Source organism: Biomphalaria glabrata, chromosome 9 (assembly GCF_947242115.1).
Source record: "Biomphalaria glabrata chromosome 9, xgBioGlab47.1, whole genome shotgun sequence".
Classification (NCBI taxonomy): domain Eukaryota; kingdom Metazoa; phylum Mollusca; class Gastropoda; family Planorbidae; genus Biomphalaria; species Biomphalaria glabrata.
In genome coordinates this window covers 32,533,998-32,561,431 of record NC_074719.1, presented here as the reverse complement: position 1 = coordinate 32,561,431, position 27,434 = coordinate 32,533,998, and the positions used below count along the sequence as shown (strand labels likewise).

General features: G+C 31.9%; 1 protein-coding gene across 2 annotated transcripts in view; it reads right to left on the bottom strand.

The window, feature by feature from the left end:
• The window catches only part of LOC106066343 (bromodomain-containing protein 3-like), a 59,987-nt gene that overhangs the window by 26,561 nt on the left and 5,992 nt on the right, over nucleotides 1-27,434 (bottom strand). For both annotated transcript variants that reach the window (XM_013225335.2, XM_056041889.1), the window contains exons 2-15: nucleotides 23,910-23,970; nucleotides 23,116-23,313; nucleotides 22,839-22,985; nucleotides 22,642-22,710; nucleotides 22,248-22,556; nucleotides 21,927-22,133; nucleotides 21,683-21,778; nucleotides 14,247-14,348; nucleotides 14,023-14,151; nucleotides 5,897-6,085; nucleotides 1,083-1,503; nucleotides 627-797; nucleotides 410-526; nucleotides 123-254 (exon numbers count right to left, since the gene is read on the bottom strand). In XM_013225335.2, coding sequence (XP_013080789.2) covers nucleotides 123-254; nucleotides 410-526; nucleotides 627-797; nucleotides 1,083-1,503; nucleotides 5,897-6,085; nucleotides 14,023-14,151; nucleotides 14,247-14,348; nucleotides 21,683-21,778; nucleotides 21,927-22,133; nucleotides 22,248-22,556; nucleotides 22,642-22,710; nucleotides 22,839-22,985; nucleotides 23,116-23,313; nucleotides 23,910-23,970 — 2,348 coding nt within the window. The remainder of the gene's footprint in view (nucleotides 1-122; nucleotides 255-409; nucleotides 527-626; nucleotides 798-1,082; nucleotides 1,504-5,896; nucleotides 6,086-14,022; nucleotides 14,152-14,246; nucleotides 14,349-21,682; nucleotides 21,779-21,926; nucleotides 22,134-22,247; nucleotides 22,557-22,641; nucleotides 22,711-22,838; nucleotides 22,986-23,115; nucleotides 23,314-23,909; nucleotides 23,971-27,434) is intronic.

Genomic DNA, 27,434 nt, shown 5'->3' with positions numbered 1-27,434 from the left:
TGTTTACTTACAAACCAGATCATGAACACCCATGAGCCATTCTTTCACAAGTTGTTAAAGTTATATTTTAAATAAATATGGCAACCAAATTATTTGCATGACTGGCATGAAGACAATCTAACCTGATTCAGAATCTGAGGATTCTGAGGAACTGGAAGAGCTACTGTCACTACTAGAATCACTGCCTGATGTACTACTACTGCTTGCACTCAAACGACTTGATACAGGCATGTCACTGCCAGGAGGACCATCATCTAGAATATTTATTTAAACGATTTGATAAAATCTACATTTAAAATAAAAATTAATGGAAGAAAAAACTTTAAAAAGCAATAAAGAAACGGAGAAGAAAAAAATAATGGCAATACAAAAAATTAAAAAGACCAATTATTTTATTAAATTAACAAACCTTTCTTAGATTTCTTTGTCTGACCTAACTGCTGCTGCACTCCTTCAAGTCTTTTCTCTAGTTCCAGCTTTTTTTCTCTCTGGACTTCTTCCTTAGACTTTCCAGATGGTTTTTTGGCTAACAATAATATACAACATCAGTTAAGTTGTAACAAGTTAAAATAATTAAAAAAATTATTTCATATGCCTAAAAAAGTATATATACAATAAAAACATACTGTATGCTTTTCTTGGCTTCTTTTTCAAGCACGTCATAACATATTCCTCCAACTCTCGCAATGTGGATGGTTTAAGAGTTTCAAAATCTATTTCAATTTCATCAGGATTTGAATCTCTCAAGGACGGCTCTCTGGACTGTATAATATGAACAACTCTTCCTAGTTTGTCACCTTTAAAGGAGGAAAAGAAAAAAAAACCTATAGAAAATAAAAGCTAATGTACTTTTCCAAAATAGAAGGAAAAAATATGTACTTTTCCAAAATGGAAGGAAAAATTATTTCAATATACATAGCTATTGTTTTGAAAAAAAGCAAATACATACATTATAGTGAATTTAAACAAACCCTTATAAACTAAAGGTAGTGCTAATATTCATTTGAACAGGCACAACAAATATCAAATAATGTGTTTATTTGAATAAACTTATTACAAACTCTCCAATTTGCCCAGCTTACCTGGCAGCTTGTTAATATCTAGACTCAACTGTCGTTTTTCATCATAAGTCATTGGCTTAGCATTGTCTTCATCATCACTGTCAAACGGTGGCACAATTGGAGGACCAGGTGGCAGAACATTAGAGCGTTTACGATTAGAGCCCGGGCGATTAATGCTGTTACTTCTGGGCTTTTTAGCTGCCGGAGATTTTTGCTTTGATTTTTTCTTTGGTTTTGGAGTGTCTTTACTAAGAGCTGGGGGTGGCAAAGATGCCACAGGTACTTGTGGAGGTGGATTCAAAGTGTCCATAATTTCTTTTTTTACTTCATCCTTGATCTTTTCTTTTTTCTTTTTCTTTTTGGACTTTCTTTCACTTTTTTCTTTTAATCTTTGTACATGTTCTTTAGTCAGAGAAGCCAACTGTTCTTGAACTTTTGCAAGCTAAAAAAAATGTATAAAAATAGAATTATTGATGTACAAAATATATTTCTGCTTATTGAAATAAGAAATTAGGCAATTTTTAAGAGCTAATGTCAGTTTATGTTATTTATAGATTGGCTTAGAAGTGGAAGTGCTTAACATCTTCATATTTACTTAACCCTCTTAAGACAGAGCATTTTAGCATGTCTTGTGACAAAAAGACGGAGCACTATTTCCAGCCTTAACACTTCTCTTACAAAAAAATTCCAACAAATAAACTAATTACTTTACATACACAAAACTATATATATATTATTGAAGAGAAATGAATGCACTAATTTAATCTTATGGAATTTATCTGAAATATTAACATTTATTAAAATAAACCAAGCTTACTTGCATAATTTATGCACATAAAATTCAAAAAAAGTTTTTTTCAAAACAGAACAGAATTATAAAGGTAAGAGTTTTTTAAGAAGTTTTAAGCTATACATGTGTTTAGGGAAACAAGGTACATTGAGACCCCTTCAGACACTTCTATCACATTATTTTACTACTTTTCTCTCCCCCCCCACCCCCAAAGGTACCATGGAAACAAGCACCTTCATGATTGTCACTGTGACATAGTCACCCATTTATGACCCAGGGATTGTTTTCTGAGCTGTTTGTTGATCAGAAAGTTGGCATCATATTTATTAGTCTTCCTGACAAATGTTTGAACTAAATTGATAAACCCTTGGTTCTCAAATGGGTCTTCTCTATCCAGCTACCCACCCTTACCTCTAAACCATGTTACCAAGAATAGACATCGTCAACACTTACTAGATCTAGAATTAGTGTAAACTTAGATCTAAAGCTTTCCTCTATACTGCCCTTATTTTTATTAATTCTAGCATATTTTAAATAAAATCAGATTCAGTGAGTTTGCTTTCATCAATATCAACGGCTGACATGCTAAAAATTTTTTTTAAAATTATCGTGTTAAAACAGCATTACATGTGTAAAAATTGTAAGAACTAATCTGATTGGCCGATACAAACACTGGCTAGCCAATCCTATGGTTGGAAACATTGCGGCCGATAGATCGGCCGGCTCGTCTTTTTCGCCTTGATACGATAGATTGGCAGCGTCCTCTTAAGAAGGTTAATCTTAAATTTGTTTTTAATTTCAATTACAAGTCTTTAAATACAATAAGAAATGTATTAGAACTATAATTTTAAGATGCTTTATACTCAATGTAAGAAAAAAAAACATTTTGAACGTTCTCCAAATGTATAATTCTCTGAAAAAGGGGGGGGGTGGGGGGGGGGGGGGGGTTAAACAAATAAAATCATGGTACCTTGATCTTTCAATCCCCCTACTCATAAATAATGTAAGGAGACATAATGCTAAGCTGTCCATTTCAACCAGATCTAGTAAGTAGTTCAGTAAATTCAAAGTTTAAAAATTATATATATTTGATTAGAAGTCAAGCCTAGTGAAAGAGAATGTTTTACAAAAGGATGTTAAAATACAAAGTTGAATCATTTACACTAACAGTTGCTGGGTGTGGATCTCATTTTGGTCTAGCTGTAGCTGTGCTTGCTATTATTAAAAGTGTTATACATCATAAAAGAATGTTCTATTTTAAGGGGAAATTAATGTACATACACATCTTTTTGCAGCAATCAAAAAAAATTAACGTAGCTTAGTTATATAAGACATTCTGTACGCTTTTCAAAATATCTACACACATTTAGTCTGTCATACTTTTATAGATTGTTGCCGTCCTTGTCACTTGCAATGATTTTTGTGTCCAATTGTATACAAAATACGCAAGATGCATACTTGTAGGCAACTCTGCTCAAGGTAGATCTAATACGAATAGTCTTTTTCCATTAATGCACTGATCTATATTATTAACAACAACTTTTTGTTTATTAATTAATTTTTTTGATTTAGCAGGAAAATGCTTATTTTTATATGATAAACCACACATGCGTATTTTTGTGTCCATTTGTGTACAAAATAGGCAAGATGTGTTCTTGTAGTCATCTCTGCAAAGGGATAAATATGACTTTAAAAAATTTGAATCATAATTTTTTTTTTATGATCCTGGACTTCTTCGCAGTCTGTTTGATTGCATTTAATTTTCATAAAATAATAATTAAATTTTTTTTGTTTGTTTTATTACCCACACAATTACACCCAGGATAAAAATTAGGAATTTGGGGTCCTTAAGAACATTTTCGCATTTAAGTTTGGCAACCATATCACGCACAATAAATAAAACTTAAATTATTACTTGTTTGCTTCTAATAAAGTAGATGTAAACAGTATAAATTAAAACTACGAAAACCTGTAGTTTAAGAATAAAATATTATTATGCTTGAAATCAATAGTTTGATCTAAATCTAGATGTATGATGAGCTCAATTTCCTTAACTAATGCTTAAAAAAAATACATACATATCGAGTCTAATAGTCATTATAGATCAAGAGTCTAGACAGGATTTCTGCACCAAAGTCAATATGAAATTCCAGGACATAATATTTGCGTCAAAAATGATATAACAATAGTCAAAGTTGATGTAATTCAGGTTTAATAATTTAATTAAGTTACGATACTTATGGTATAGCCTGTCATCACTGTCCAGAGTTTAGAAAAATCAGTGTTCACAAGTTGGCTAAAGAAAGATCCAGTCTTATCAGAGGTGACACTGAAGAACTGGAACGCAGCAGAACTTGTTAAAATGGAATTGTGTAAATTCAGATTTAATGCTTTCAGTCATCTGTACTGATACTGTCAAGCAAAACCAAGATGCTTAAGTGGCTGAGAAACACCCAGCCTACACTAAAGTGGCTTGTAAATCATTTAAGGAGTTAACAAAATTTTGCAAAGAGTTTTTGGCTTAACTCTGGACAATAGCATTATTCAATGGAGATTTTTCAACGAGTTTGAAAACTTATCAGCAGAAACTTTCTGCTTTCCATCTAGAAATTTAAAAAATCCCTAGCACTTTCTTTAGTTTTAATTTAGATTTTTTGTGTCTGTCAAATCTACATTAAGCAGTGCTGTAATAGAAGTACATTCTTTGCTACAATGACTGAAGCATGCTAAAGAGGTCTTGGGCCATAAAGGGCAAAACAGGTGCATATGATTGATATTTTTTAATTAGAAAAGATAGTAAAAACCTTTGCTATTGTAATGAAGCTTTCAATTTTGGCAAACAGCATTTAAGGTTCTCAAAAGACTTGTTGATTGCCTTCTTAGCAGTATTTAAATACTGTACGTATATGTGGGGTTACTGGCAAAGCTGTGGGTGTAGGACAAATGAAAGTCACTGTGGCTGCCTTTTTGACAAATATGGCAGCCATCTGATTTAACAAGACTCCCACTTGTGTTTATTCAATTTCAGATGCGATTTAAGTGCTGCTTCACCGATGTTTGAAATGATAATTTGTTTTTACCATGATGACAAAAGCTTTCATGTCACTGACAGACGATTTTTGTAGCCAAGATTTGTACATCTAGAAATTTTTTTTCAGGCCTCAGTGAGTGCATTAAACTTAAAGGTGTCTTATATTTAGGCATTTTAATACAAACTAGGTTATTGATCTAGATCTAGTATTCAAGAACAGTCCAATGATTGAACAATCAAGTATTAATTAAATTAGATCTACGATTCTTGTATAAGACTAGATTCTAGATCTAGCTGATTGAACACAGTGTCACACAATAAGAAACAGGGATCTAGAAATATATTAGATCTAGAATTAGGACAAAGATCTAGGTCACTAGACTATATCTATTTATTAAATTCACAGTGCACAGACGTAATATGATCTGATAATGTAGTCCGATGAAATTATTATTACATATTAAGACACAAAATGAAACTGGAAAAATTAAGTCGTTTTACGCAAGCAGCGGCCCATCCGCTGCAATGGTGCTTAATTATTTTTTTTTTTGGTAGAAATTCTAGGACATATTTTAAAATTCCATGAGCTTTCCAGGATATCCTGGAATTTCAAGAGGCAGTGGGAACTTTGGTCTAGATCTAAGAGCTACAATACATTAGAGATAGATCTATGTAGATTTACTTACTAGAACAGATAAAAAATTCACCATCTAGATCCAAATGTATAATATTCTAGAAATCATAGAATCTATTTAAGATTTGATGAGTAATCTTTAGGCATTCTGATGCAGCCAAATCATCTAGACTGTCTAGATTAGGTCCAAGCAGTTTATAACAGTCTGCCACAAATGCCATTATTCCTTACTATAATACCAGGGATATTTCCTAGCTTTCAATTTTTTATTTTTATTTCAAAGGCTATCAATTCCTATTTTTTTAGAGGTGGGGTAATCTTATTTTAAACAAAATTAGTACCAAAAAAAAAAAAAAAAAAAAAAATGTCTTTAAAATAACCTGTTCTTGTAAGTCTTTAAGTTTTCTTTCTCTTTCTTCCTCACTGTCATCATCAGAGCTTTCCTCGCTAGAAGACAGCCCGCTGCCTTCATCTACTCTGGTTAAACCAGATGCCACAGAGGATGGAGGCGTAGGATCAGTTTGTAATGGTTCTTCTGGCATGCGTGCATATTTTAATTCAAAAACTTCCTGCAGAAATATATTAGGTGAGATAAACTTAGATGGTTAAAAATTGTACAAACATTGATAATATGTAGTGATGGAAACAGACTTTAAAAAAAATTGTTAGGAAATTTTGTACACCCCCGTTTTCTAACTGGCATGTCGCGGCGACTTCTGTTGTTTGTACATATTGATGAGAGGAGACAGCTTTTTGCAGATGCTTTATATCTGGGTCTAGGCAGTCTGAGCATTCTATAATAGATAACTGCTTTACTGGTATTGAACAACTTCTCTCTCAAACAACTATAAAGAGTTAATGTGTTTGAAAATCAAAACATGCTGCTTCTTTGTTCTCAAAACATGCTTGAGTTTAGGAAATAGTTCAAAAGTATGAGCCACTTCTGTTTGTTTCACTGATTATTAATTTTTATACAGGAGAAACTGTTTATTAAACTTTGTACAGGAAGTCCACCAAAAAATGCTTTGAAAAGCGATTAAGAGAAAGCTGCTGAATCTCTGCTGAGTTCTTAAGCAAGAACAACCAGATGAGGAGCAATGCTCAGAGAAAGAGAATGTTTAGCAATAAAACTGCATATTGAGGCTTCTTTGTGTGACTCTTTTTCATACTCATACAAGTTGTTTACAAAAAGTGGATCTCAACCACACTGGGTTTTAAAGCATTAGTAATGATTAGTTATTAGTTAGATATAGAAAAAACTTTTAAGATATATTTCTCACTACAGATCTAGATCTACTTATATCTAATAACTTGGATCTACATCTCTAGTGACTCTAGATCCAATATATTATTATTAGATCTATATTATACTCAGTAACTCACTGTAGACACTAGTCATGTAAAGTAGGCCTACATCTATATAGATGGCCGGTAGGTCTACTATATCTAGATCTTGTAATTCTTATACATCTAGATTTAGATGTCTAAATCTTATCCCACTTGAACTCGTGGAAGTCAGCAGGCAGGTTCAAATTAGAAAAATCTAGATCTAGGGGCAATCGTATCAAAAGAGTAAAAATTAATAACACATAGCAGCCAGACATGATATAACTCGTATCTCTGATACTTTTCTGAACTTTTCAAAAGCTACAAGCAGCCATTGAAGTTCTAGGCGCTCTAGATAATATAGATCAAAAGTATTCAAATATAAAGAAACTAGCTAAAACTAGATATCTTATCTAGAATATATCTATCTACACTGATTCAACACTCTAGTCTAGAGCTAGATCTAGACTTATAAGATAATACAAGATTTAAAAAAAAATAGAACTTTAACTGTGTCAAAAGACTGGATGCGCATGTTCAAAACAAATAATATCTTATTTCGCTTTCTTCCGAAAATAGAAAAATAATAAAATAGGATTTCTTTTTCATAAAAAAAATTAAAAAATTGAAGAAAAATTCCGATTTTTTGGGGTAAAAAATGTTGGGGAAAATTTCGGATTTTTTTTTGCTAGAAAATCGGATCAGAAGAAATTTTTGGAAAATTCCCATCAGTGACTATGATAATATTTTTACAGAGTTAACTAGATGTATAATCAAGTACTGAGATTCCATTCCCCATTCTTCAAGATCTGGTACCCAGATTTGGACATAAAAATATTTTTACTAAATTGCAGGTCCATCAAATATCTAGAAAAGGTTAAGATAACTAATCAAAACATTTTTAAAAGGTGCTGATAATAAATGTAGAAAAAAAAAATACTTATGGTCTTAGGTTATGTTATCGTAAAATAGTAAAGGTAATAAATGGTAAGTTAGATTCATCTAGATCAGTGATGCCCAAAATACGACAGCACAAAGTGTAGGCAATCCATTCTGCAAAAATGTTGTTTAAGTTATTTTTACCTATGTTACTGCCCTAACTTTTTCTCTGATGGATTGGTACCATGACCTTTAACATTGTGTTTATGAACTGGGACTAGATGTATAATCTAACAGGAAACGTGAACGTATCTCAAGACATGCCTACCCCCAAGACCCAGAACGTGGAACACTCAGGTTGAAAATGTGGAATTTTGGGCCCCAATGTGGAACATGAACGTGTTTATGTTTGTCAGCCATACTGTTTGCAATATAAATAAAACTTCAATTATATTACTTTAATAACAATACTAGTTTGCTTCTTATACATTAGATGTCAATAGTATAATATAATTAAAAGTAAGAAAACCTTTAATTCATAATTATGTCCTTTGTTTGAAATCAATAGTTCTAACTCCTATATGATGAACTCTAAAAAAAATAAAAATTCTAATGACCTAGACTCAAATGTTACTATCTATTTTTATTTGTTACTACTAGATCTAAATTAAGGACTAGATCTAGATTATTCTAGATCTACTTGATTATCTATCCTTTTCTAGGTCTCTACTCTAGTCACTCTAGATCTAAAATACGAGTCTACTAGTCTAGACCTACATCTAATAAGTCCTCTAAAATAGAGTCTACTAGTCTAGACCTACATCTAATAAGTCCTCTAAGTCTAAGAACAAATATTATACTATATTAATTATATTATAGATCTAAATATTTATGTCTAGATCTATGGACTTATTCAGTTTATTGATAACTAAATTTATTAGATAATGATATAGAAATCTAGAGATCTATCACCTTCTAAGTCTATTTCTAGATAGATCTAGATTTAGTATCATCTAGTAATGATGTAAGTGTAAGTAATGTAGTCCTAGTCCTATTAGACTATTATATTAGACCTTCTAAGTCTATTTCTAGATAGATCTAGATTTAGTATCATCTAGTAATGATGTAAGTGTAAGTAATGTAGTCCTAGTCCTATTCCTAGATCTAGAAACTAATTTAGACTATTAGGATGTTAAGTATGTTATGTAATAAGTATATATATAGTAGCCTCATTAGGCCTTAGCCTTACTAAACTGATAAGTTAATTATTTACTTTTAGCCCTTAGGACAATTTAGGTCTAGATCTAGATCTTTAACAACATATTTTTAAAAAATCCTTTTCTTAGAATAGATTACTTAGAAACCTAAGAAACCAGTTGAGTTAGTGTTAGAATAGAAATACTAAATAGAATTACAGTTTAATCTGAATTAGAATGGTCTGAAATGACTGAATACATCTATCATCTAGTATCTACTAGTCTAGACTAGTAGTACTAGTCTAGACTAGTAGTACTAGTTTAGTAGTTACTAGATCTAGTACTAGACTCTAGAGATAGATAGTAATAGTAGTAATAGTAATAGTATAGTATTATAGTATAGTAATAATAGTTATAGTACTAATAGTAGAGCCATTGTCGGGAAAAGAAAGGGATTTGAATGGAACATTTGACTTATTAGCACTTACTAGATTTTAAGAATAGATCTAGTATCTAGGAATCTAGAGTACTAGATCTATGTCCAGATCTAAGTCTAGGGTAGATCTAGCTCAACCATATCTTCGTAAATTTAGGACACACTGGGTCCGGGAGGAGATAAAATGTAAACGATAAACACAGACATATATACATTTTATTTTGCATTCAGTATTTTCATTTCGGCGATTTTTTTTTTTTTTTTTTTTGTGTCACAATTCAGACTTTGTGGGACAAAAAATCGTGAATGCAGAATGGCGGAACATGTGAGCTTTTTTTATGCTTTTGCGGGACGGTTCCGCATAATGCGGGACTGTAGGCATGTCTGGTATCTTTACTTTTTTGTGGAACATGATAAGAAGCCAATGTATTTAATTTGTTAAGAAAGTGTAATTGTTAAAAAAAAAATATGGCAATATTCTTGATTTGAGCCACGAATAAAATATTGTTAAACTACACCTAGATTGAAGGATTGAATAGTTGCCTAAAAAAAAAAAAGAGTAAAGTTTCCCTTTCAGACCTTGCTATCTATGGGGCAGATGATGTTAAGGTGATCTGTTTTTATGGCCAAGCAGGGTGTTATGTGGCCAGCATAATGACCAACTGCCTTAACTTTCCCCAACTAAAGTCAGGTTCCCATTAGAGTAGGGTGGACTCAGAAGCGCCCTAAAAATCCTGAAATTCAAAATCCCAGTCTTCAGAGATTCGAACCCAGGACCCCAGGTTCGGAAACCGAGCGCTTCACCACTCAGCCACCGCACCCCCCTGAATAGTTGTCTAAAAGAGATTAGAAAATGAGTCCAAGGTTAAGCTAGATACAATGTTGCTTTCATTTTAAGTAAAGAAATGAAGCCATTTTTCTGAAGGGTAGAAAAGATAATTTCAAACATCTCACAAATTAATGTAAGTAATAGACCCACAGGCTTCTAATAAAATAGTTTTAGTTCCTTTTCATTACATTTTTTATATCTTTTCAGATCTATGATGTTTAGTTCTTAGGATTTTTAGCTTTAAAAGAAATTTATTTTTAAGTAGGTTTCACATACTTTCAATTGAACTTATTTTTTAACACAAGTAAAGCAAATGTGCTGATTAAAATTATAAATTATGCCAGTTGATTTTGTATCCAATAAGAGACCTTTTTTGGTGGGCTGCATATCAATCAAGCTAACAAATATACTTTTATATCCATCATAAAAGGATACATTAAACAGTAATAGAATGAATCTGTACCAGCTCATAGCATAGCAAAGCATAGAATGGCTAGTAACAGATGGCTGTTGGCATGAAGCTTTTCAATTTTCAATAAAGTCAGGGATCTTAATGAAGAATGATATTTAAGCTTGCCACACAGTGATGGAGAACAGACTTTCAGAAAAGACATTTTTGTATAAAAGTATTAGTGATCCAGTGAGACTTAGTGCTCCACATATTACATTTTACAATTATATATAAATGTGTACAAAATTGCGCATTAAATAAAAATTTCATAGCACTTTTCTTTATTATACAGAAGATATATTTGTTATGATTTTATTGCACAATAATAAGTAAGTATAGTTGATACCCTTTGTTACAATGTTGGAATGAGCCTTAACATTATTAATTTCAACTTTTTAAAAAAAAAACATCACTTTCCTGTTTACTTTGTTTTCATGCATATATCTGCCTTTTTATTTTAATTAGTAATTTCCATCATGCAAGAACATGATATTTAGATGTTGCAACTTAATGTACTGATAAATGAGATACCAAAATGCAGATATCTACGCAGTTAATGTTGCCACATCTTAATGTATCAAAAATTGTCAAAAGGCTATAGGTGGTTTTAAATGCAGTTATACAACTCTTTGTAAATAATAAATTCAATAAAATCTTAGTATGAATTTTGAACATCTAATTTAAGTTGAAAATGCTTAATAAATGACACATTCAAAAAATTGTTATAAAATATCAAAAAATTCTTTTGTACAGACATGTCTATTTTAAGTATATACATGTTTTTTTCTCATTTTCCTTAATTTTTAAGATTAGTCAATATCAAATTTTAGAACTTTTTAAAAATTAACTATTGACCATATGTTAATGCAATAGCCATTAATGCAGGATGCTTGTTCACTATAGACGCCAAAGGTGCAATAATGCAAGAGCAAGGAATTTTTTTAAAAACTTTCGTACAAGTAAAGCTCATATGTCATGTCCTTTTCAAAACAACATACATAGATGACTTTTCATTGAAAAAATATGTGTATAGCTTTTTAATCCATGAAATTTTTTTTAAGAAAGTGTAAATGCCAGTGTGTATAAAGTATACCCAAGAAATTGGGCATTTTTTAATGCTTGTTTTAACTGTTTCTCTCCGTAATTATTTACCACATTCTGGTGGAATCAACGCTGGTAGCGTCTGTTAGGAGAGAAAGAGTTAATACTAAAGGTAATAACAGCAAATATAACTTTTTTTCTATTTTAATTTTCCCCCCCACTTTGCTTACAACAAATATGGTAGATTTTCAAACCAGAAATCAGAGCTTGATGGCTGATATGATAAAAACATTTCCATTGTTTCATGATAAAATTCCATGTGTTCAAAATAATAACATATTTGTTTAATCACTAATGCACAATGAAGTGGAATAGTAAATGCTATTTTTCCATGATATAGTTTAGATAGTCTAGAGGAGCAGTGGTGCCCAAACTTTAAAGGCCAAGTACTTTGCATACCTGAGGTAAATAAAAACTGTTGCCAAGTCATGAATCAGCTCAACAAATATACTGTTGGCTGGGATTAAACATGGCTAAATTTAATATTTCCTTCACTGATTTACAGGTATTTCATTGTCTTTAAAGACTCTAACCTCATGCCCAGAAGGAAATTTTCTTTTTTTTCTCTAAGCTTCTGTTAATTTACCTTCAAATTTTTAATTACTGAGAATTTGTTTATAAGCACATTATACTATTCTTACAATTTGAGTATTTTTTAAAGCATTACTAAAGGTAATAGCAGCAAATATCATTTTATTTTCCCCGCCATTTTGCTTAAACAAAAATGGTAGATTTTCAAACCAGAAATCAGAGCTTGATATGATAAAAACATTTCCTTTGTTTTTTACTCAAAGAACTTTTTCATAGCAAGCCCCAGTGTTCAAAATACTCTTTCAGGCTTCACTTAACCAGGGCAGAGTACCAAAGGACTGGAAAGAAGCTAATGTCACCCCCCTCTTTAAAAAGGAGAAAAGTCTGACCCAGGAAACTACAGACCAGTATCACTTACCAGCATCACATGTAAAATCCTAGAACACATAATATGTAGCAACATCATAAACCACTTAGACAAACATAATGTCCTCACACCATACCAACATGGCTTTAGGAAATATAGATCATGTGAAACACAACTAATAGGACTAATTGATGATTTTTCAAAAGGTTTAGATAATAGTGAACAAATAGATGCTATCTTACTAGATTTTTCTAAGGCTTTTGACAAAGTTCACCACCATAGTTTGCTTAAAAAATTAAAATATTTCGGCACAAATGGTTCACTGCATCAGTGGATTAAAGATTTTCTGATAGGGAGAGAACAAACTGTAATAATAAATGGCTCTAAATCAACACCGATAACAGTAAACTCAGGTGTACCTCAAGGAACAGTCTTGGGTCCACTACTATTTTTAATTTACACAAATGATTTACCAAATTGCATTACCTCAGGAACAAAAGTCAGATTATTTGCAGACGATTGCATAATATATAGAAAAATAAAAACAACACAGGACACAGATATTTTACAAAGAGAATTAGATGAATTACAGAAATGGGAATCAAATTGGAGCATGTCTTTCCACCCAGAAAAATGTCAGTTGTTAAGAGTAACAAAAAAACTAAAACAAATTAATTCCACTTATCTTATTCATGGCAAACCAGTAACACAGACTAAAAACGCAAAATACCTAGGTGTTATAATAAATGAAAAACTGTCATGGAATCCACATATTGATGAAACTACAAAAAAATCAAACAAAGCATTAGGATTTATTAAAAGAAATTTCTATAAATCAAATAAGAACATAAAACTAAAATGTTATTTAACCTTGGTTAGGCCAATAATAGAATATGCATCCTCCGTTTGGGACCCCTCAACTCAAGAAAACATTAAAAAACTGGAACAGACACAAAATAGAGCAGTGAGATTCATAACGAATATTCACATTTGACTAGAGTAACACCTTTAGTAAAATCACTAAATTTAGAAAGCCTTCAGGACAGAAGGCTCAAAAGTAAAGTAGCAATCATACATAAAACACTGAACCGTAATCTTCAAATACAAAAACAAAATTTAATAAAATACTCTGAAAGACACAAAGATAAAGGTACATTCCTCGTCCCATATGCTAGGACAAATTTGTACAAACACTCCTTCTTCCCTAGTGCTATTAGAGCATGGAATGGGTTGCCTGAGCTAGCCAGGAAAACCAGTGACTTGGCTGAATTTAAGTCATTGGTTAATATGCATGACTAAATGCATGACGCGTAGGACGTAATCATCTTCTTTTTTGAAGTAACGTCTGTATTATATAAGATAAGATAAGCAATCACATCAGAGAACTAACCTGAAGTTTCCTTCCCATTTTAGCTACATCACTATCTTGTGGGTTGTATCTGTAACAATTTTGGAATATCTGGCGAACATCTTCTGCAAACTCACTAGCGTTTCTATATTCCCTGTCTTCCATTTTTTTCTAACAGAAAAAAAATATTTTTTTTTTAAATTAAAAAGTACATAGGTAAAGACAATAAAATTCAAATATATTTATTACTAACAAACAAAAATTACCTTAACAGTACCCAGATCCATGGGCTTTTTAATAATTTCATAATAATCATGAAGTCCTAATCCTTTAGCATCTACAGGTTTCAAAAATGGCCAAGCATATGCCTAAAATAAAAAAAAAAATTCATTCATAAAAATAATTTGACAGCGACTTAACTTTCAACGAATGGGCCTTAAAATAATCAAACGTACGGATACAAGTATTTTTATTCTGCTGATTGAAAAAAAAAAGAGTTTCCATGATAAAAATTCCATGTGTTCAATAATCAAAACAATAAATTTGTTTAATCACTAATGCACAATGAAGAGGATTAGCAGACATGCCTACCCCCAAGACCCAGAATGTGGAACACTCAGGTTGAAAATGTGGAATTTTGAGCCCCAATGTGGAACATAAACGCGTTTGTTAGCAATACTGTACGCAATATAAATAAAACTTCAATTATATTACTTTAAAAACAACAATAGCATGCTTCTTATAAATTAGATGTAAATATTATAATTAAAAGTAAGAAAACCTTTAATTCATAATTATGTCCTTTGTTTGAAATCAATAGTTCTTAACTCCTAAATGATGAATTCTAACTAAAATGTATTCTAATGACCTAGACTCAAATGTTACTAATATCTATTTTTATTTGTTACTACTAGATATAAATCTACTGACTAGATCTAGATTATTCTAGATCTACTTGATTATCTATCCTTTTCTAGGGCTCTACTCTAATCACTCTAATAACCCTAGATGTTGTCTCTAGTTCTAGATCTAACTAAAATAATTTAAGAGTCTACTAGTGACTTACCTAGTCTAGACCTACATCTAATAAGTCCTAATAAGTCTAAGAACACAGATTATAAAAATAATATTATAGATTATAGATCTAAATATTAATGTCTAGTCAGTCTAGATCTATACTAATCTATAGACTTATTCAACTTATCGAGAACTAGATCTAAATAAATAGTAAATTTATTACATAATAAACTAGAATCTAATCTATCACCTTCAAGTCTATTTCTAGACAGATCTCTAGAGATTTAGCAGAAGTGCTAGTCCTACTTTTACTTTTAGATCTAGATCTAGAAACTAAACTAATAATTAATTTAGACTATAAGATGTAATAATACTAATAAGTAGAATAGTAGATCTAACTGTAGCCTTATTTAGGCCTTAGCCTTACTGTGTCTAATAAAATTAATTACATTTAGGTCTAGATCTAGATCTTTAATAACGTATTTTTAAAAAAAAATCCTTTTCTAGATTAATTAGGACTTAGAAACCTAAGAAACCAGTTGAGTTAGTGTTAGTTACTGTTAGAATAGTGACAATACTCTGATTATATTAATTATAGACTCCAATAGTGGCAATACGGCAAATGCAATTCCAATTGCCAATAGTCTAGAGATAGAGTAGTCTAGATCTAGATCTAGTCTAGACTAGTAGTAAGTACTGTAAGTACTAGTAGTAAGTAGACTAAAAAAAGTATAGCCATTGTCGGGAAAAGAAAGGGATTTGAATGAAACATTTGGCTTATTAGCATAATTAGCACTTACTAGATTCTAAGAATAGATCTAGAATCTAGATCTAGTATCTAGACCTAGAGTACTAGATCTATGTCTAGATCTAGCTCAACCTTATCTTCGTAAATTTAGGACACACCGGGTCCGGGAGAAGATAAAATGTAAACAATAAACACAGACCTATATATATTTTATTTTGCATTCAGTATTTTAATTTCGCATTATTAATAAATAATGAAAAATCGGCGATTTTTTTTTTTTTTTTTTTGTGTCGGAATTCAGACTTGGCGGAACAAAAAATCGTGAATGCGGAACGGCGGAACATGTGAGCTTTTTTGATGCTTTTGCGGGACGGTTCCGCATAATGCGGGACTGTAGGCATGTCTGGGATTAGTAAATGCTATTTTTCCATGATATAGTTTAGATTGTCTAAAACAGTGGTGCCCAAACTTAAAGGCCAAGTACTATGCACACCTGGACAATCCACATTATGAGGTAAATAAAAACTGTTGCCAAGTCATGAATCAGCTCAACAAATATACTGTTGGCTGGGATTAAACATGGCTAAATTTAATATTTCCTTCACTGATTTACAGGTACTTCACTGTCTTTAAAGACTCTAACCTCATGCCCGGAAGGAAATTTTCATTTTCTTTCTAAGCACTTCTGTTAATCCTTTCTCTCCTAAGCGACAATAATATCATCGATTTTTTTCTTAAAAGTCGAAGCGACACTATTGCTGTCAGTGCATTTAAACATCTTTGTTTCATTCCTATTCTTGGTTAATTCTAAATCTAGGTGATTCCCGCTTGCGGAAGAGTTCACTGTTTACTTCCTTCAACATGGTTTTAATATTACAGAGCACTTTGAAATTATTTTTTTTTTGTATGTGTTAAAATAGAAATGGAGACTGGTCCATCTGGAGGTGTATCTACTAAAACTTGTAGATCTAAATTATATTCGGAATAACAAGTAAAAAACCTCATTGATTCCGATGACAGTGATTTTGCTTTATCTGTTCTTAGTGATAGTTCTAGTGTCAGTGTTAGATCTAGATCTGAATCTGATAGTTCATAAGCTGCCTGCCAAGCCCCTCCTAAATCTAGACGTATTAGCACAAAGAATACATCTAGATCTAGGCCTCTTTCAACAAGTTTGAAAAATACAGAGATGGGTACGAAAAGAGAAATCAATTTTAGATTTATTCCTTCCAGTCAGCCAATGTAGTATATACAGGCGTCAACACGAACTTACAAGTCAACTAAGACAGTTTTTTTTTACTCTACTAGATTCCACAATTGTTGACAACCTTCTTGATGCAAAAAACAGTTATGCAGGCTACATAATAAAAATAAACACTCCAGCATGCAGAACTTCCATTTTTACAAAATGGAAACCAATTCCTAGCTATGAAATTTATAAATTTCTGTCTATGACTTCATTACGTGCCGCACATCCATATGGATTGTTTTAAATACCACAGTTAAAACATTGTAATTATTTTTTTACTGGAACTTAATGTTGCAAGTTTTTTTTTCTCAAATTCTCTATGGTGGTGATCTTGGATAATATGCTCCAGTTTTGTACTCCATGACTTTTTTTTTATCGTTTTAGTGGTTCTATTTCATGAAAATATTAAAAAGGATTATAAAAAAATAGCATTTAATTCAGTTTGGAATAGAAATGATCATCTTATGTGACTTGAATTAATTTTTTGTCGTCCATTGGTGAGTTTTCAGATTTTCATTTTTACTTTTCATAAAGCAAAAAAAAAAAAAAAACAAAAAAAAAAAACTTCAATTTATACACTTGATTTTGTAATATCTAACAAGAACATTCATTTTCCTTTAATTCAACATCAAAAACATTATTCTATGATTGTAAATACAAAAAGTTATACCATTTTAATTATAACATGTTAGTGCACTACATTTGGATTAAATAAACAATTCTGTCAGAACGTAGAAAATAATTACGGAGAGAAAGAGTTAATTTATCAAATTTTTAATTACAGAGAATTTGTTTAATAAGCACATTATACTATTCTTACATTTTGGAATTGTCTTACACATGAAGCATAATAATAAATATATTTAATAAGTTTGAAATTCATGACGGTTACCAGTAACCAGTTATCCTATCATTATGTGTTCCTTCTTATTTTACAAATTAAAAAGACTAGAGAGGAGAACCATAATAGTTAGCCTATCATTATGTGTTCCTGCTTTGCTAACAAATAAAAAATACAAGAGGGAAGAACCATCAGAGACCTTTGAAGTATCAAATGGGGTAAAACAAGGTTGTGTCCTAGCAACCACACTGTTCAGTATCATGTTCTCTGCTAAGCTGACAGATGCATTCACAAATAGAGATAATAACGGAATAAATATAATGTATAGATTTGACATTGGCCTACTCAATTCGAGGTGGATCAAAGCAAAATCAAAATCAGCAGTAATCAGGGACCTGCTATTTGCTGGTGACTGTGCCCTAAATGCCTGCTCTGAAAAAGATCTGCAGAGCATCATCAGTGACTTTTCAAGAGCATGTTCAGACTTCGGCCTCACTGTAAACTTATGTCTATGTTAACAGCTGGCTCCAAGTAAAGCGTACACAGATCCAAGCATTAACATAAATGGACAGATAATAAATGCAGTGGGAAGATTCACCTAACTTGGTAGCACACTCTCTAGAAATGGAAACATTGATAATGAAATCGGCTTAGGCCAGTGCATCCTATGGAAGTCTAAAAATGTTAAGAATAGTTGAGGTACCACTTCTTACATTGCTCTATGCCTAAGAAACATGGACATACCGGTATATAGAAAACATGCACACAAAAAAACTGAGCCACTTCCACATGATCTGTCTCAGAAAAATACTGAATCTTGAATGGCAAGAAAAAATACCCAATACTGAAGTCCTTCAAAAAAATAGGTCTGTAAAGCATCCACACAATGCTGGTGTAGTCCCAGCTGCGATGGACAGGACATCTGCAGAATGGAAGACTCCCACATTCCCAAATGACTCCTGTATGGCCAATTAAGGGAAGGGAAGTGCTCACAAGGTGGGCAAAGATAAGATTCAGGGACACCCTCAAAGCTCTTCTGAAAGCCTTCGGCATTGACCTTGCGTCAGAGAAAAAAAGGAAGGCCAATGACACTAGCTCCAGCTGGAATAACCTGCCCAGTGTGCAGCAAAACATTCCAAGCTCAAAAAGGTCTCACCAGCCACATGGGGTACAAAATCCTAGTACAAAGCCCCCCAGCCCTCTGGATGACATAAGTGGTCATCATCAAACCACGAAGGCCGAACTATATATAAAAAGACAGGGTGAAATTAGGAATACTCATAAAATCATAGTGTAATAACAAATTTAAATACATATTTTAAAAATTAAATTGTCATGTACAGGTATATTGATCAAATATAGTTATATTTAATTTAAAGTAAATAAAAATTAATTTTATTTACATTATGTTACAAGAGCAGAACTATACTTTAATTCAATTAAAAAGTCAAATTAAAAACTAGGTTCTATAAAAAAAAAAAAAAAGCAAAAAAAAAAAAAATTGTTGCCAAGTCATGAATCAACACAACTAATGTACTGTTGGCTGGGATTAAACATGGCTAAATTTAATATTTCCTTCACTGATTTACAGGCATTTCATTGTTTTAAAATAAAACTCATGCCTAATGCCCAGAAGGAAATAGTGGAATATCTTTAATTGCATATAACTAATATATATATAGCTGTTTTGCATCTCTACATAGCAGTCCTATAGTCACAAACTGGCTCCACAGTTAACAAACTTATACAAATATTTGGAATAAAAATTTCATTTTAAAACAAGGCAGGGGTGCCACCCATGAGACCAAGTAAACCCTGAAACCCGAATTTCCAAATTTTACAAACCCTGAAATCATAAACCCAAAACTTTACCAACCCTGAAACGTACCGCATATACAATTTAAGCACCAAAATTTTACGAAAGAAGAACAGTAGTAAATTACTGCCGAGATCTATATCATATGCCCCCCATGTTTTAAATATGTAATTAGTAAGCCTATCATTATAATAAATAGATTTTGTGTGTATTTATTGATAAAGCTTGTAATACAAGTTAAGAGGATTTAATTTAGTACAGTACAATTTTATATTAACAATGTTAGTACACCCCCCCCCCCACAAACACAGTTATTTTAAATGATGTTTCTTAACATTTTTTCCCTCATTATTCCTTTGAAGCAGCCTACTTTAATCAACATTGATAAAACTGATTCCATCAATGTACATGCATGGACCAGTAAATCTATTGCAACAAGATAAAATTGATTTGAGATTTAGTCCAGATCTACTCCAAAATGAAAATTTAGATTTAGTTTCTAATATTTAAATGTAGACCTACATCTAGATGGCTAGAATGTGCCGGACTGCTTGTACATAATTATAATTTGTATAGATCTATTGACCAATCGATCTATTTTTATAGCCTCTAGGCCTAGGTCTTCAGACAAACGCAAACTTATTAATTTAATTCTTCAATCATTGATTCTAGTTCTGATCTAAAAACGATGTAAATATGTTTATCTAGTCCGTCCTAAATCTAGATCCTACTTGTATAATACTCTAGACATGCTAAGGCTCTATTACTATATGGAACCTATACAAATAATAAAATAAACACGGAAAGAAAAAAAAATCTAATTTCGCACTCTTGAATTTTTGTTCTTTCTTTTTATAGATCTAGGACTAGGTATGAGAGTAGATCTAGACTAGACCTCGCCTTAATCTAGACTATACCTATACTAAATACAAGACTTTACAGTCTAGATCAGATCTAGATTGATCAGAAATAGATCTACACTCGAGCCGATTCGAGGCGCGTTCCGTAGATCTAGAAAATCTAGACCTATAGAATGTTTAAACTTTAAAAAAAAAAACACTGTACCGATAAATAAAGCTTAGTGCGCATGGGAAAGGCTTCGGGAGTCAACCCTGAGGAAAAATCAGGAGCTGATGACCCTAAGGCAGTTAGCAGACCCCAAACTGTATCGGCACTGCCGTTCCTTTGGATACATCAGCTGCATGGAGAAGGGGGAACTGATGTGTGGGCGACATCGTTCCGACCACAGCCAATGCCCAGGCATTCATCTCACCGAGATGATCCATAGTCGCTTCGCGACTGAAGGAGGCCATAGCAGTGCGCATGCAAAGTGAAAGTCTCATGAATCGCGAGATATGAGACTGGTCGATTTTGTTCAAAAATGGCGGCCCGCGCGATCGGAACTAGCAAACTAAAATTAACGGGTAAAATTATAAGAAATTTCGAAAAAATCTAAATCAACTAAAAACCCAGATTTTAACAAAATTGTAGAAGGCAAACCCGGAAGGGGGGTATCAGACCGCTCAAAACCCGGATTTCCGGGTTATTCCGGAAAAGTGGCACCCCTGAAACAAGGTTAAATATTGGATTTGGTCATTAATTATCAGTCAATGCTTGTCAGTTTTTATTCAATTAACACTGTGCTATATTTAACAGATAAGTGTATTTAAGTTAAGATATTTTACTAATCGTATATTTGTTTGATTGAACTGAGTTGAAATATTATTAACTCAAGAAAATTTTATTCAGCTCTCGTTTCGTCAGTACATTTAAATAGAAAGCACCTTCATGTTTAGTTACTTTGAGAGAAAGTATAATTGATAATGTGGACAACACCACTCTCAGAACAATTTGTTACAAATGTCAATAACACATGGATAAATGAGATACCCATTTGGATGTATGCACTTCTTTCTTTATAACTTAAAATTGTTAAGTATGGGAATATTTGACTAAATTCAGCGGAAAAGATTAACATTAGTATTATAATTAATATAAATTATAAAGCAGGATGGATGTGATAATATTTACCTGATGTTTTTTAGTCATCAGCTCCTTTACTATTGAACTACAATAGCGCATCTGCTCAGTAAGTTTACCTTTTTTACCTTTAAAACTGTGCTGAGCCTAATCAAAGAAACATTTTACAAGTTTAGAGCACAATATAAAGTAATTTAATAAGAAACTATTTATAAAACCAATGTCTACAACTTTATTAGTATAAAAACAATGAAAAAAGAAAAAAATTGCCACATGAACTGTCGCAGAAACTTACACTTGCATCACTTACATTTCCCTGCTCATCGGGAAGATCACGTTTTGGTTTTTTAATTTGTCTCACACTTTCCCTACGATTAGGTTGTCCTTTACTACCTATTTTTACAGGTTCATAAGGAGCATCATACTGCATTGGAGCCATATTAGTAGATCCAATGTATGTGCCAGGAGTAGTAGTGTCAGCTTTTCTTTTTAAGCTCTTTTTCTGCAGAGTAAAAATACTACACATAAATTAACTTTTAAAAGATATTAACACAACAATATAACCATCAATAAGCATGTATTTTACTTACTGGTCTGCAAAAGATAAATGCCTTACCTTTGCAGGTTGAGAGGGCAATACAGCTGCTGGTGGCAAAGCCTGAGCAGGTAATGGCTGAATATCTTCTAATGGTACTGTTGTTGACATATTCAACTTAGAACTTTGCTGGGATGCTGCAGAACCAATATTTGCAGCAGCAATCTGAGCAGCTTTGGAAGGTGATTGATATGCAGGAGCAGTAGCAGAACGAGGTGGTGTACTCCTAGGAATGGGCGGCACAGATTTATCAGATGAATTCATTCTCATTGATCTATTTGCAGACTTCGAGCCTCTCCCCTTTTTACCACCAATAGGCAATTCTATTTCCTGAGAATAAGACAGTAAATGTTAACCAACAATTTTAGTAAAAATATATCTAGTTACAAAAGTTTTTTTTTTTTTGTATGTTTACCTCTGGAGGCATATCAGCAACCTTCTGTAAAAACAATTTTTCCAATTCCTGAGCCATCAATGTTATGTCCTAAAACAAAATATATTTATTAAGGAAAAAATTAAAGTTTCAAAGTTACATGGTATATATGACATTAGGGTAACCATTTAAAATGTTTAGACTCTGATTCTAGAATTAGTTTTTAAAAATTAACTTACATCACCCGGTTTATTGTAAACGTAACAATTTGTAAACATTGTATTGAAATCTTGCATGGCTTCTTTTGCTGAATTATAATAATAGGTTTCCAGTCTTTTCTTAATGGTCCCAAGATCCATGGGTGTTTTAATAATTTTATGATAATCCTATGAATAATGGAGCAAATAATTAGAAACAATTAAAAATATAAATATAATTAATATTTATATACAAATCTTCACATCCATATTAATAGATTATATCATTGTCAAACAAAATATTAAAAAAAATACTCACATGTAACTGCATTTTGACAGCATCAACAGGCTGATGGAAAGGCCAAGCAAACTGATGCTTCCATACTGCCTTGACAACCGTTTTTAACATAAACTGAAGTTGGTTTGTATTTCGGCCGCGACGACCTTTAGGTTTAGGTGGTGGTGGAGGGGGCTGCTCATTACCACTGTTACCATCTTCATGATTGAAGTCATAGATCTAAGGAAATTTACAATAAATTTAAGAACACAATTATGAAACCAAAACAAAAACTTGTAGAAATGCCATGTCAGATGAACATATTTTCTCACTTAAAATATTATTTCATAATGTTAATTAAAAGTCATATAACATTAAAAAATCACAGGAATATTAATTTTAATGTATCTTAAAATATATATTTAAAAGCTAAATAATAATTAGATCTATATAGATTAAAAAAATAATTCAAAGTGACAATGTAAGACAAGACAACCAAAAGTGGGACAAACAAATAAGTAAAATACAAAGGCAAAGAGAGGTCAAAATAATTAACTAAAAAATTTATAACTTTTGAACTAATTATCCAATTTTCAAAATTCTTTTTGTTTCATTTATATCTCAAAATTATCCATCTAGCTATAGTGGTTTCATTGCATATAAGTAAATAACTATTTTATCACTGAACGCTCTACCAAATGTCCCTACAAGATCAGCTTTTCTTTTTTTTTTTAAACATTAAATAATAAAACTGATATTTTAACTTTTAAACTACTAGTATGTACTATTCACTACAGTGCAGAGTTATAAGATTTAAAAAAAAAAAAACTACTTACATCTGCAGCATTAGCTGCAATTGACCCCTGCTCTGAAGTCATATTTAAGTTGTCGTTCGAACTGGAAATATATAAATATTTTTTTTTTTGGAAATATGTAATATTGCAAATATGTTTGATTGTCAATAACACCACCTTGGATGCAAGCAACGGAACCCTGTTTTGCCTGCAGAAGGGGGGGGGGGGGGATTGGCAACCCCAAAAAACATGCAAGCATGATGCCTCTTAAATCTTCACGACATAAATAAAACATTTACTGCTATATATATATATATATGATTCTAGATCTTGAAGTTACATCTAGATACTTATCTAGTAATGCTAGATGATAGAAGTATAGCCCTAGCTAGAATCATCTACTAGAATCTAGTCTAGATCTAGAGTCTAGCCTTTTTTTTTTACTTTGATCAACTACAAAATTATAAAACTTAGGGTAAAAACTTTGAAAAATGTGTACATTTTTTACAGAAAAATAAGGACTCAAAAATAAGTAACTGAATAGAGGTACCGTAATTATTGAAAACATTTAGTTTGAATATTTTTACTGCTTTTTTATCTCCATTAGACTTTGATCCAAGCAGTCTCAAAGGGATAGGTTAATGCTTTCACTTGTGTTATAGCAAATACCTTTGCAAAGGTATTTGCTATACTATGTTTTGAAAGAGGTGCAATGCACAGAATGTTTGGCAATAAAGATAACAACTTTCATGTTGGCATAACATTAGTTGATGTTCACAAGAATCAGGTATTTAGACTTATAAAGCCCACCCATAAATATTTTGCCTCAATAATGGCCAATTTCTTTCACTACCAGTTCTAGACTAATTTATGTATCAACCCCAGAAGTTAATGGGAGGTGACTAATATGTTGGGGCATTGGCACCTGTGTCACCACCAGTTTTATTACAGTACCGGTAGTGAAAAATTCTTATTAATTCAAACCCTAACAGTCATTTTTTATAATTAGACAGTATAAAAAAATAGGTACAATGACATTACCATTTTGGGAATTAAGTTACAGCAGCACAAGTATGACAAGAATGATTTTTTTTTTAAGTGCTATAATAATAATAATAATAAAAATAAATGTACACACTCAAATGTGAAGTAGCTGAAAATTGCAAAAGAGTGATTAATTCACATTTTTGTAGCAGATATTTAACAAAGAGTTTTGTGACTGATGACCATCTTCAATGTTTCCCTGATAAACTGCCAAGACATAAATAAGGGTTACATGAAAAAGTTTTTTAACAATTATCTAAGTTTCAAGGCTTCTAAAGAATACAACATTATGCTACTGCAAACATTTTTCAGCTATCTTGTATCTAGATATCAACCCATCTGCAAAAATTTTCAGCTATCTTATATCTAAATATAAAACTTTATATATACTTTATATATACTTTATATAGCAAAATTGCAGATCAAGTAGACTAGATCTAGTATTAAAATTAAATGCCATGATGATTAGATCTAAGCTTTCAATCGGGTGGATCCGCTAAATTACAAACACTTTCTTAGGCATACTTAAACAAGATTTAGAAAAACTCTCTAGATCTAGAATGTAGAGAATCTAACTAGATCTACCCAAGAGGTAATAATATTAGGTGTTTTTAATTGATAGCACTTCGATATTTTTGATAAACATATCTAGATCTGTGAGAGATACAGTAAATACAGAAATCAGTGATTCTTCTTTTGCATTCAACTTTTTTTTTTGGCTCCAAAATAAAATAATTTCTAATAAAAAAGTTGCAGTGTGTAGTAGCTAACTGAATGGTACAAACTCAACACTCTTGCTTTATTTCTAGGCTTTATCTAATTGCCATCAAGAACTTATCATGACCTTCGTGACCATTCAAAGCTAGTTTAGTGAGAAAAAAAAAGGATAAGAAATGCTAAACACTACAGGTTTATCTTGTATTTGCGTACCGGTACGCAACAGTAGGAATGGTCTGTAATGTTGATGTTAAAAAATAAGAAAATAAAGAAAGATTAATATGAAGTGTAAAATGTTTGTGTTGGAATAAGCTGTTGAGTGCAGAAAATCACTTTAGATAATAAATCATAAATATGAATCGAGGGAATGTCAATGCAAAACTTGTTTAAAATTTTTATGCACATCTACAGTACTGTTCAAAAGGTTCAGTGCAATTGTTAAACATAGAAAATATGAATCCACCTGATCTTAATAATAAAAGACAAGCCAACATTAGAATACTGGTTCTGGTAATTTAGATATGCAATCTAAGAATCTGATCTAGTTTTAGGCATGCAAAAATTGAACTATGAGAGAAAATAACACTTCCAATCTTCATAATGGTAATGGAACATTTTGAACAACCTATTTATACCCATGAATATATATATGTATACATATAAAAAAAAGTATGAATGAATCTTTAAAACAAAGCATTTTTGCTTGTGGAATTCTTTTCAAAATAAAATAAGATAAAGCGCAACACAGCTAGAAATAACCTGGTATTTTATGTTACAACAGATCATTAAGCATGTACAAATTGTGTAGCCAAGTGGTATAACAGTGAGGATGAAATCACCCAGGAGGCTGGGCTCTGCCAACACACCTAGCAAATAATTAAAAAGATTGGACATGTTCTTTAAAAAAGATTTCAGCAATTATGAGAATAGTGAGACTGATAGTAGTGAGAGTACCAGGGTGGCTGCCTGGTCATGTGGTTTGAGCGCTGAACTGTCGATTGGAATTGCCAATGGCCCCCCCTACCATACCCATTGTCCTGCAGGAGGTTTGGACTAGGAAGTAAATTATCTTCAACTATTAAGGGACATCTGAAACATGCACACAAAAAAAATATTCATTGATGATTGATCATATTCATCAGTTAAGCCAGTATACATAGGTAAACTGGTGTATGGCCAGTTCAGTTAAATGCTGAGAAGGGAGATTAAGTCTACTAGGGCAAACTCTAGGGCTAGAGAGTGTGGAGATTGACATCAAAATGAGAGCCAAAAGCAGGTGTAGAAATCAAAGTGTTCACCAACAGTATCAGCATAATCAGGGCAGTTTCTCTACTTTACTTTAAATATAATAGGGAGGGACTTCAATCATCAAAACAAAGTCACATGATGTCTATGGGTAAAAAAACAAACAAAAAGTCACATTTTATCCATTGGACTTCAATAATCGTAAAAAAAACATTTAGCCATGAGTTTCCCTATATCTTCTATACAGCATACGACCTAATTCGAATCAACAATGGTTATCAAGTGACAGTATTTTTGTTGTTTTATCAATGGTTATCAAGTGACCATTCATTCTTGTGAATGAGGTAAATTATATAGATAGGAAAGCATGTGACTTAAGGAGTGTGTTTACCCCAGGTATTGGTGACCATTCAATGCAAAGACAGTAATAGATCTAAGACAATCTAAGAAATCTAGATATTTTAACACAGATTAGATTAGTTTCTAGATTATATCTGTCTTGTAGATTAAAAAGTATCTCTAGATGTAGATCTAGTAGATCTACAATAACAATGTGAAAAT